This window comes from Camellia sinensis, chromosome 14 (assembly GCF_055761805.1).
Source record: "Camellia sinensis isolate YWXY chromosome 14, ASM5576180v1, whole genome shotgun sequence".
In the NCBI taxonomy this organism is placed as follows: Eukaryota; Viridiplantae; Streptophyta; class Magnoliopsida; order Ericales; family Theaceae; genus Camellia; species Camellia sinensis.
The window spans coordinates 63,017,733-63,031,003 of record NC_138974.1 but is presented as its reverse complement, the minus strand read 5'-3'; the positions used below and the strand labels follow the sequence as shown (position 1 = coordinate 63,031,003).

The 13,271-nt window shown below is 39.9% G+C and overlaps 1 protein-coding gene across 1 annotated transcript; it reads left to right on the top strand.

The window, feature by feature from the left end:
• The first annotated feature begins 230 nt into the window (after positions 1-230).
• Positions 231-3,202, top strand: LOC114316697 (uncharacterized). Its single transcript, XM_082904935.1, has 6 exons — positions 231-575; positions 1,099-1,203; positions 1,481-1,532; positions 1,885-2,013; positions 2,277-2,603; positions 3,176-3,202. Exons 1-6 carry the CDS (start codon positions 370-372, stop codon positions 3,200-3,202), a joined length of 846 nt encoding a protein of 281 aa, XP_082761061.1. The 5' UTR covers positions 231-369.
• Positions 3,203-13,271: the final 10,069 nt, after the last annotated feature.

Below are 13,271 nucleotides of genomic sequence, written 5' to 3'. Positions count from 1 at the left end.
ACCCGAAGGTAATGGAGCATGGGCCACGATGCAGCCACCTCGATTCTCTGCAACCAAGTTGCTCAGTAGGAAATTGAAGCCCTCAACTTGATGGATGGGGTTTCATCTGGTTTTCGTGCCTGGGATGAGCACCAATTTCTGTCACAGAATAATCGTGTCCTGATTGTTTAACCCCGTCATGAAATAGTTCAGTTGCTTCTTTGTCATTTGTAGTCGGGCCTTCATAAAAGTATGTGCGTGTAGTCCTTCAGCCCTAAATGAAAAACACAATGTAGTCCTTCCTCTTGAAGATTTGGGAAATTATGCATTTATCGCTTGTACACATAATTGTTTTAATTGTAAGCTGTGTGAACGAAATGCAAAATTTCCATGTGTGCCCTTTCTTTTGTCTGTTTCAAAATCTGTATATGTGTTGGGAAATTCTGCGTGTTGTTGTCTGTGTTTATGCAAAATTTTAAGGTTAACAGCCACATGTTGCAGCCGTTTGTTTGTGTTGTTGTAAATATTGATTGCAATACTTTGCAGGAGTTGTCGTCATTGCATCTGATGGATATTGGTCACCTCGCACCAACAATGTTAGTTTTCTCCTTAAAGACTTGCTACCAGTTGGTTTCGTATATATGTTTGTAAACAAACGAAATCCATCACCAAGGAATACGCTGATTTTTTTCTGGATCAATTCTTACAGCAGCCCTTGTACTTTTGTGTTTGTGTTATTTGTTTTGCACAAATTTTGAATGGCCTCGCTTTGCACCATCAATTTTGAACTTTTGTTTCAATTACGTCCATTTGATTTCAACTCTTCACTGTTTTGTATCAGAAAATATGCATATACGTGACAACTGTACTTTTTGTTGTAGTCAACTTATAACTTTACTGAACTTACATAATCTCAATCAATTGACATTACAATCTTTGTTTTAAAAATGACAAATGGCATTAGCAATTTGACCGAAAATGTCCACGACATTTGAAATGGACTGTCACAATTTAGGTAGTTTAAAGTGCATCGATCGAAATTAGACAACGGACAAAATGTGTACACCACCCCTGTAATTCTCCCTTCCATCTAATTTGTATGATTTGCTCTTTCATAAGGGGAAGGAAAAGATTGAAGACAATTGCCGAACAACATATCCAAATGTCTGACACTATCGCTGGCTCTTGTCGAAAGCGGCCAGTTGCACCATTCATTTGTTACAGGTACTAGTTGTTTATTTTGACAATCTGGAATTACATATTTCGTACTGAAATTACGCGCCTCGTCGAAGTTCAGTTTGTGATGTTTCAAATTGGTTTTGTTCCGCATGTCTGAAAATGTTTAACTTGGTGTCGATTCAGTCCCGGATGTACGAAAGCTGTCTTATGCCGATTTCGGGGCCAGCTTGACATAAAAACTTGCATATATATATATATATATATATATATGTATTCATATTTCACATTTAGTGATGATAAGCTTGACGATGCTTGCATGCAGCCAGCAACAATTCAAGGAAATGCAAGGGCCAGACAACACTCGACGAAAAATGGTGAGTGTTGAAATCTGTATTCTCTATAATACACTATGATGGAAACACATCGCTGGGTTGCTATCCACACGTTGTATTGAATGGTCGTAGTGGGCTTGTGATTGTTTCGCGTTTGTAGGATTGTAGCATGTAATAATGTCACCTTCCTATTGTTTTTGTAAATTTCAATTCGTTGTAAAAGTCCAGCTACGTTTTGTCGCTGACTTTTTGCTGCAACTGTTATTTGTATTTGCAATCTTATTTAATTACCAACAATGCACACGGATTGCGTTTGGCATAAAGTTGTAGTTACAGTAATTTCGGACTCATAGTTGTTACTTGTCTTGTACGTCTGTCATTTTCTTGGTTAAAGACTAGAAAGGAGATTGGGGAAAGGTGGAAGGCACTCCCCTCTGATGAGAAAAAGAGGTTTGTGGAAATGGCTAAGGCGAGCGCTGAGGAACACGCCAAAGTAGTACCATGTGCACTGAAGTCTGAAAAGGTCATTACGTACTTCATGTTTTCGTAAATGCATTTGGCTAGGTCCTGCTTTGCTGACATTGTTGGTTGTATTTTTGTATTAATTTAAGGGTAAAAAATGTGCAGGGTAAAAGACAACTCCGCATATCATTGAAGTCAATTGTTGAGCTAGTTAACCGGTTCAACGAAGCACAAAAGCAGGCAGTCATTGACATTGGGTTTGCTGGCCTCCTGGGGATGAAGTGTACACGTATAGATCACGACTTGTGCGCATGGTTGGTACAGAACTTCGATCCTGACAGTAGTTCATTGAATGTTCATGGTTGTCAAGTCAGGCTCACGTGTAAGGCAGTTAATGTTTTATTGGGAATACGGTGTGAAGGCGATGACGTGCAGTTGGCTGGGTCATTGGAAGCATATCCCAATATCTACGATGAGGTTGGAGTTGTTAACGGAGTCATTCCTTTGAACAAGTTGAGACTTTATCTGACCGAGACTGCTGGTGCGGAGGACGAGTTTCGGCGAAAATTTGCGCTGTACGTGTTGGGGGCCATGTTGTGTCCTACCACAATGACCGGGTTGAAGCCATCGTTCATTCATGCCGTGAAGGACGTGAATCGTATGCGAGCTTGTAATTGGGCAAAGTTGACACTACAATTCCTTCACAACGGTGTTCGGAAGTATAAAGGTCATCGCGGTGCAACTGGATGTGTTTTCCTGCTAATGGTATGCCAATACCTTGAATTTTTTTTCCATTCCCCCCTTCATGTGTTTCATGCATTGTTCTGTCATGGTTCAACAAATTGGCCTTGATTGGGACATACAATGGTACCTGCTTTGTGAGTACGACAAACAGCACTCTTCCTGACCAAGTATGGTACTTGCAAAAATAAATTTTGTGTGACTACCGTCATGAATTTAAGAACAAAGAGTACAGGGCAAAAAGTATGCTGAACCTCAATGGAGGAACCAATTAAAACTACGTTGCGAAGAGGGGAACATGTACATAAATTTTTTTTCTTGGTTTCATCAATAAAGTCCTTGGTGTGCTGTACAATTTTTTCCCCAAAAAACATTGCATGATATGTGCCTATAAAGTTGACAGCATCCTCAACAAAATCGGTATGCTATGTACGTTCCACTGCAAAATTGAGAATAATGAATGTCATTGTTACTGAATATAGTTCATTTCTGTGGGAAGAACAACTTAATTATGGTGTGCCCCTTAATGTCCACAGCTATTGTACCTTGATTGTGTTTGTCTGAGCTCGACTACGACGCGGTCCACACCTCGGCTTCATGATTGGGGTGATACCCAAATACGGGAGACGCTGCGACGTATCAGAAGGAAGCAAAATTTCCCAACAATTGCGGTAAGCACTCCTACCACTGTGCACATTTCACACCAACGACCCACTTGTCTTCAACATACAATGTCAAACTTCATTTATGCGTTTCTATGATTAGGTGGAGTTTGATTACAGTAACGCCGATGATGCTGACATGGATGCATGCCATGTCGAGAACCAACAAACAGGACAGTACAATGAAGTCCGTATGAGCAATTTGGAGTCCGACATTCGTGAACTGAAGGAAATGATGAAGCAAGTTCTCCACAACCAAACAGATTTAATGGAGATGTTGCGACATTTCGAAGGCAAGCAAGTTGTTCGCAATGACAAGGTAATCCATCCAAGCATTACGCAATTTTCACACAGTTGAGCCACATCATTTGAAGATGGTTTGTAAGACTAAGTTCACGAATGTGTATGTATAATTAGGTGGAAGGCAATGATGTGTGTATCATTAACCTCTCCTCCAATGTTGCTCAACTGAAGGAAATGCTGAAGCAACTGCTTCAATGTTTCAGTTTGGGCTGTAACGAACCGTTCACTGAACAAACCAATTTACGTGAACTGAAGCAAATGCTACACCACCTCATCGAAGGTATATTCTCTACACCGCAACCGGCAGGCGTGGCCAAACAGGGTGTGGACCCTGCTGTTGGAGTCGAGGCGCATGAGGATGGCGTGGTCAAACCATCGGATGAAGTTAACCCAATGGAGTGTAATATTTCAGATGTACAAGGGGTGGATCACCAACAACATATTTTGAAGGGAACCTTGGCAAGGGACAAAAGTCATTTGCATGATGGGCACAAGCTGAACATCGAAGAAGGTGGGGACAACAACAAGAAGGGAGGCCTTCAGTCAGGGGAAACATATGAAACTGAAGATAAATACAGTCCTGACCTTCAGTCAGTGGGCGTGAAGAACGTGGCGTGCGATGTGCATACTTCTCCTACTAAGCTTGGCAAACCATTGGGAGCAACTGGAATCGTTAAAGGAAGTGCGAAGGGAAGACGAAAAAGGAAAAGGAAAAGGAAAAATGTGCGGAAGTGGAGTTCAAGCCACTGAGGTCGGGGATATGCAATTGTGCATCGATAGCAAAACAAATAGTGGAGTTGACGACAGCAGTTCACCTGTGGATGTTGATGGTGTGGACAACGTGAACAAGGTACAAATACTGCCTTTAATGCCCCACAAGTTGTGAATACCCAATTCATGCCCACATCAATAATGTGAATCAGTAATTTTACAATCATCTGTGTTGTATTGTACTAGTTGTCAAAGAATTGCATGTTTGCAGTTATGACTGCTGCCATATGTTAGTACACATTTCTAACAAACTCCGCACCAAACATCACAAGTTGGGAAAACTCTGAGGCTCACAGTTTTTACATCATTTCACGTTTTTTTTTATGACTACAGACCTTGTAATATAAGCTTCAATATTTTTATGAAATGTGTACTGTTAGTTGGCTGTTTATTTTTGTAGGACTCGTTGACGATGTTGGACAGCGAAGGGTTGTTATCGGCGGAGGAACAAAAACTTCTTCACTATGTATTTGACGATAGCAAAAATGAAATGTATTGTTTCATTTACTACTTGCAAATTTTCAATGACAGTCCACTGTGAAATAACTATCGTTCTAAGGATCATTTATTGCTTGTAGGGACATTGTTGTTTCCATGAATCTTCATGGACGGGCATGTGAAGTTGGCACCCGGCGTGACATGCGCACGCTCAAACCAGGGTCGTGGCTATCCGACACTGTAAGTGTTGGCTGCACAAATATGAATCTGCGTTTTTCAGTACCCCTAACTCAGAAACCTTTCTAATCAACTTGCCTTGTGTCTTGCATACAATGTTCCAGCCAATCAACTTGGTGGTGGTGCAATTGACTAATCGACAGAGGGATTTACACAATGACGGGAGGCACACTGATTGGTTCTTTCCCGTATATCTGTCGGTAAGTAAGTGTTTAAAGCTACGTTGTGTATTGTGTATGACATATTTTGACAAATGTTTCCGTCAATGACCTTTACGCATTACACATGCAGACTATGATTCTAAATAAAGATATGCAACCTCTGGACCATGAACATATCGTCACATCATTTTTCGGACATGACAGATACACTGGTGTGATTGATGCATGCCAGAGGGTAATATCAATGTTCATCCCGTTATATTAATACGAAAATATGAAAGCCATTACATGTTTGCATGGCCTCTAAACAAGGTCTGCCGTTGTGTTTTCGTGTAGATTTACGTGCCTTTCAATTACAGAGGAGTGCATTGGTTGTGCGTTAAAATTGATATGGTGGACCGTGTAGCCTACCTATTCGACTCAGTCCCATCCAACCGACCGAACAAAAGGAAGCTAAATGCAGCTAAAATTTTGGTATGTCCTTCTGGTGCATTTCTGAACACTACAAAAAACTTGAACATCCTTTACGTAAACTAACTTCAACCTTGTGGAACAGGTTGAAACTATGCACGACTTGCTGCAACTACACTTTGGAAATGATTATGTTACAGACGTGCGTACCTTCCACCGCTGCATGTTAGACGAGAGGCCAGTACAACAACTGGACGAGTAATCCACAATCCCTCCCTCACATTAATGTCTAAGCTGCATGACTGACTTAATGAACCTATTACGTATTGACGACAACTTTAATGTGAAATTATTTTTGTAGCACGTTTGACTGTGGGATGTTCGTCATCAAATTCATGCAGCAACCTGATTTAAGCCCCGGTCCACACAAGGTACATTCTACCGCTTAATTTCCATTTGTCAATCAAATCCTTCCTCGTACGTCCTCCAATTTTAACTGATTTGTCTTACGATTTTTGTGGACAAAGTTCGCTCCCTCTGTGCATCATAAGTTGTTGGTTGACATCGTTATGGATGTCAATAATGCAAAGATCGCAGAGTACCGGGAGTGCCTTCATATGAGCAATGCCACAAGCTAGGCCAGTGATGGGAATGGGCTGCCAGTACGCCAGTAATTTGGGTGGCAATAGGAGTTTAACTAATTTTTTATTCTTTGATTTCAATATGGATGTTAATTATGGGTCCCCGGTATTGTTTTTGCTGGACGATGTAAATATGGACCAACTGTAAACATGGATCAAACATGTCGATGTAAACATGGATCAAACATGTCGACGTGGCTGCTGACTTAGTACTATTTTGTTTACGCATGTTTCTTGTTCGGATGAATGCGATTGTAACTGTATATAATTTACGGCTGCTTTTGTTACCGAAGTTAATTTATAATTTAATTACAAAAAAGGGAAAATTAATTTTAAAAAATGAAAGAAACCACATTGTGAATGAAAACTCAATACTCTTCGTAGGTAAGTTATATATCAGCCCATTAGCACATATGACTCCAGCCAAAAAAAAACTTTCATGGCTTACGGGGAAGGATAAAAAAAAAGTAAATCAAATCTACATATCTGCTGCATCATCAGCAGCGTCTTCTGAAGAGTTGTCCGTACTGTCTGACTGACTGTCCTCATCCATTGTCTTATCAGACTTCGCTTCATCCGCCGCCAATTTGTCATCGGTCAGCCAATCAACGTTCTGCTTGATAGCGCCGACTTGCCGCTCCAAACTTGACAACCGTGTGTCCACTTCATTCAGCCTTTCGTAGATAGCTTGCAACTGCTGGAATACATGAGCAACATGAGCTTCAACAATAGCTTCAATCTTGTTCGAATCGGACATTTTGTAGGAATATGTGTATGGTTTATTTTACTGACTACTTTTTTAAAGGAATGTACAGATTCATAATATTACACAACACTATGCTGTAAGTATTTGTAATAAATGGTACATGACTTGTATGTTTGCAGAAGACCTCATGCATTGTGACATACATCGTATTAATTTCTCAAACTGGCCGAATTCATCTTGCAAAAATTCGTTCCTTCTTGCATGCACCAAGTCATCCGTTCAGTACCCCTGATCGTCCATTATTTGGCATTTCCAACACACATGCATTGTACCTTCCATCAGTACTATCCCACTGTCATTGATTTCCACACCCACAGTTCATCATACAGTCACATTCGTCATTTGTATTTGTGCCCCAACCCAATTACATGTCTACTCATCCATAAAGGTTAGCAAAATTGCTCTTATCAAATACATATGCCGTTCCAAGTGCACCGAACCTTTAAATGCAATACCCGCAGTCATTAAGTTGCTTTTACGCAGTTTGGGTAGTTGTTACCACCAAACAACAATAAGTGTGTTCACGTCTTTAAACCTACCACCAACGTATTAATGACTATGGGTTGAAGGTAATTTAACATTTACTACCAACCACAAAAAAGTTTGCAACCAGTGTTGTTTCCTTTGCATTTGGGTTTGTTTTTGCGTCCATATATTCTTCGTGAACCTGCGAAAACAAAGTTGGACTCAATCAAGAAGCTTCACACCTATGGATGCACACCACGGTAAACGTGGTCGTGGACAATCACTTGCAACGGCTGGCAGCTCCCGACCGAAGTCACCAGAATTGGATTATGCAGGTGGGTATATTGATTCCTTCGGTGATCGACGTTTCTTTGAAACAGGGTTCCCACTGTGGAGTTTTGAACCTCTACGGGATTACAACTGCACCCCAATACAAGATGCTTGCCTGGGGAAGTATTTTGGAATTCCAGTTTCACTGTTTGCCAAACGAGTTCAGTGTGAACACCACTGTCGATGTGCTTTTCTGAAGGTCACAAAAGCCCGATCGGTTGAAATGCAGCGGCAATTCCCTCATGTCAGCGACTCCCAACTTAGGCATCATTTGCAAAGTGAGGTTGATCAAATGACTCGTCGACTCATTAGGAACTCACAGATAGAGGACGCAAAGGCAGAGTCGAAGATACATGGATCGAACCCGGCATCTGCGATAAAGGCTATAATGGAGGATCCTGCACTGGTGTCGGACCCTGACCTTTCAGATTACTCAGACTCCGAAGTTGTTGATTTGAGCGAGGATTAGCAGACCTGGACATGTATATGACATAGTAAGCGTAGTCTTGTGAGATGGCATCGTCGCGCGAAAATAAACGACTTAGAAACTAACAGACCGTCATACTCTGCTAACCATTGCAACGGTGCATGCGTTAACGTCTTCATCAAAATGATTTGTTGAAGGTATTTTTTTGGGTCACCGTCCTCGACTAAAATCTGTCTTATGATTTTTGTTGGTACGATGACAAGGTAATTTTTTTGTAATGTCAATGACCGATATCAGAAACTATCATTAACCTACGTTTTGTTGATTACTTCATGTTTGTGAATCGTTCAATATGGACAACAAGGTTTAAGTGTCGGAATCATTGACTGGAATCACAAGCTGTAATTGCAAACAAAAATTGTGCACAACCAGCCAACGGTCTCATACACTCTTACCATCAATATGGGCACAAAATGTTTTGTTTTTTCAAAGACGACGGTTGTGTGGAAGCATACCCCATGGGGTCAACCTGTGCATTACCAATTTTTCTCCCATTGTGCATTGTTATGAACTAATCAGCTCCCCTCCAAACAAAAAAATATACAATAGACCATGCAGAAACAGAGTATTGATATTCATTAATGAAGAAGTCAGCACGATGGTGAAGAAATGTACCACGCATCCTATATCTGCTTTCAACTTGCTAACAGATAATAGTTGAGGCCACAGATAAGTGACAAACAGATACTAGTTGACAGATAACAGATTTGCCAAATCTGTTAATTACAAACAAACCTGCAACACATAACAGAAGTTGTTCATTACAACCAAAATTGATGCACCCAGATAAGAGAACCTGCAACAGAAAACAGGCCACAGATAAGTGACAATGCACCGAAAAAATTCAGTCATCCACAAAGCATCCACAAAATTCATCCACAGAGCATCCACAAAAATGAATCCACGTACCATCCACAAAATTCGTCCACAGATATGCCAAATAGCATCCACAAAGCTCTTACAATGACACCAATGTTTCCCAAAATTCATTACAGACTAACATTATAAGTCACATCATAATAACTTATAAAATTCATTCCGTACATTCATTCCATAATAAAATTCATTCCACAAAGCTATTAAGTAAGTTACATAAGTTACATCATAATAAAATTCATTCCATAAACATTACTTACATAATGAAGTACAATACAACAAAAACTGGTACAAACTTCCATTCAATTTCCCAAAATACAAACAAGTACGAAAGTTACATGATCAAGTACAAAATGATAGAAGGGCTGTGCTACATCCCCCGAATTTGGGGGCCCCTAATCCCCTGAAAAATCAGAACAAGGCAAAAAAAAAACATGCCCAAAACGACGTTGCTTTGGGCATTAGGGGGATTAGGGGGGGCATTTTTAGGGGGACAAATCATTTCTCAATGATAGAAAATAGGAAAATGATTTGTCCCCCTAAAAATGCCCCCCCCTAATCCCCCTAATGCCCCAAACGACGTCGTTTTGGGCAAATTTTATTTTATTTTTTTTTAATTTTTTTTTTTACCCTTTTTTTTTTTTGCCTTGGTTTGAAATTTAGGGGGATTAAGGGGCCAAAAATTAGGGGCATGTAGCAAGGCCCTAGAAAAAATAATGAAATACACCATCGCTTTGATTATATTTTCTATCCTTTCAAGCCTTCGACCATGGTCATTTCCCAAGTCATGAAGCCTCGTCCTTACATCGTTAAAGTGTTCTACTGTTAAAGCATCACCAGCTCTAGTGTTGGAAGGGATTGTGGACATAACGCCTTCATCATCTTCAGCCACGAAGTTGAAGTAATTGCAATGGGGAGTGGGAGTGGTACTCTACAATGCATGACAATCAGTTAGTTGAATACGACAAATATTACTGTGACTACTAAAGGATTAAAATTTCCAATACATACTTACATATTTTAATGGGCAAACAAAGCACAAACGCCCTTCATTTCCATTCTTATTGTTCTGACAATACGTATGGCAGCGGTTCTTCCACAATTGCACAGCCTCGTTTGTAATCTTATGTTGCTAATGTTAGAAGAAGAAGCCATTTTTTAAATCTGCATACATGAGAAATTTGTAGTGGTCTGCTATGCTTCTGTTTGATGGGGTTAATAGCAGGTCTAGCTTAATTTGAGGGACAGAGTGTGTCTTTACTGAAAACATCTATTTGTTCAAACTGCCATGTTTAATAGCATTTGCACAGAGGTTACACAGACTAAACTGTTAATAGTATTTTAACAAACATCGCAGCTCAATGTACACACGTAGCATTTTGAAACTGAACAAATACGGCAGTTTCAAACATAGCATTTGTGATTAATTACACACATGTTACACACATAGCATTTTCAATCTGAACAAACATGGCAGTTTTACAAACATATCAGGTCAATGTCAAGTAAATTATCAATCACACATGTTAAACAACTATTATCAACAAATCATGCTGAAGTGAAATGATTAGGGGCAGATTGTTGGAGACTGTGATTCAGTAGTTATCAAACTGAAATAGTTATCAACAAATGACACATGTGATTTTCAACAAAGCACACTGAAATACTTATCAACAAATCAGTAATAGTTATGAACATTTAAGTTCAGTTTGATAATAGTTACCAATGTTGATAATAGTTAATTCAAGTCACGCAGCTAACACATTAGTTGATAGCAGTTCATTACAACAATTCATGCGTGATTGACAACAAATTCAGCAAAATCACATTATCAATCACACATTGAAAATTACACAACTGTATGCATTCGTTCAACTAATTATCAATCTGCATAATCATACTATGTTCTGCAAAGATGTGATCCTTTCATTTTATGTTGGATCAGTTTCTGCGTATTCATACTACGTTCTGCAAAATTTATACTTCAACTCTAAAAGGTAAATGCATAAATATTCGTCACAATATGTGCCGCATTTTTCAAGCATACCATTTATCTATCTGCATAACAGTAATTTTCAAATATTTTTTGTGAATCACAACCCTAACTTTTTTATTTTAGCGTTTGGAGGACGAACCTGGTTCATCTATGGCCTGAAAGCCCACGTTATCGTCAACAAATTCCTTCTCTACAGCCGATGGTGGTCGCGGTCGAGCTATGGTTCGCGAAGCAGAGAAAATGAGGGCTACAGCGGTGGGTTGGGTTTACGAGTGGGTGGCCGTCGGGAGTGGTCGCCGGTGAGGCTGGGTTCGGTGGAGGAGGAGTGAGTGTGACAGTGAGGGGGAGTGAGAATGAGATTGAGGTGTATACTCTGTATAACCTGTATAGCAGAGCGGGAAAACGGAAATTTATTGAATGAAAACCAACTTTAACCATTATTGGTTTTAATTTCTATTTATTGGTTTTCAAAACTGAAAGGTTGTGGAAGTTCAAAAGGAATGAAAACCAATTTTAACCAATATGTTTTAATTTCTATTTCTGCCTCTCATAGAAATAGAAATAGAAATTATACAACTAGCTAGTATCTACACATTAGGTCCATAACACATATACCTTTAAGCCTATTAACTAAATTGAATCACTTAAATTGTAGGCTTCTTATAAATGATAACACCACATTCAATTATGTGGTCCCATTGAGACATTATCTAACAATCTCCCACTGGACCACATATGTATCCTGAAAAATGTGCTTAACTTTACTGAGCTCAGAAATTTGTTATCATAACTTGAGGGTATCCAAACAATCTTGTCCATTAACTATATTAATATATGATCAAAGCGGTCTTCATTACATCAATCGTAACTCGACCCACCAATGGTCACGTATACTAATACAGCTAAATGACATAGATCAATCATGGATGCGTAGCATGGAAATTACATGTGATGTGATCCATACATGCCTATTTCCAACTGGTCCTACTTAACTTTATTGAGATCAATACTTCACAATACGTAACAGAGCGTAATAAACAGAATATTTCATTTCTGCAGAAATTAATCAAATTATATAGATAAAACTCAAGGCTGACATAAAGCAATAATATAAATACAAACTCCCACTAAACCAGAATGTTCTCAAATAGAACAACACCCATCTGAGCAGTGTGCTCATGAAAAACCTTGGGTGGTAGTCCCTTCGTAAGTGGATCCGCTATCATGGAGTTTGTCCTAATGTGCTCTATGGAAATCTGTTCACTCTGCACTCTTTCTTTTACAACTAGGAACTTGATATCAATATGCTTTGATTTTGTCAAGCTCCTGTTGTTATTTAAAAGAACAAACCCAAAAAATTTTTAAACTCTCTCCCCAAATTTTATTTCAAAAACAACTCTCCCAAAAACAAACCAAACAGTCTTCATTTTAATTTTTAGTCCATAAGCCAAAAAATCACTAACAAAAGACAGAATGAATTAAGACTGGGACCCCCTTTCCCCGTACAAGGATCCTCTCCTTGCAAGCCCCTCATTGTGCCCGTCCTTGCAGAGCCTTCGGGCCTACTTTTAGGCCCAATTTTGATAATCCAAACCGTTCATATTTTCTGATTTATTCAGTATATCATACCTGCAAAAAATCAAGTTGATTTATTCACTCTCTCTGCTTCCAAGTCCCTATATATGGAGCCTCCCTTTCTCCTCCCTGCCTTGGCGCGCTCGCCCTCCAATTCCCTCTGGAGATCGCCCACTCTGCTATCCACCTCGTCCTTCTGCCTGACCAGCTCCTCATTATTGCTCATAGCCTCTTCATGTCGCTCGACCGCGGCGGCACAGGCTCTTTGCGCCTCGTCGAACTTCTTCTGCTCGCCAGCAAGTTGGAACTCGAGCGACACAACCTGGCGGCGTGTGTCCTCCAGCTCCGCCTGAACCGTTTGCAGCTCAGTGTGGGCACTCTCCCAACTTGCACTCTTCTCCTTCAACTTTGCAAGCTGGGCCTTGGCCTCATCTGCCTTGAGTTTGGCACCCCCCGCCT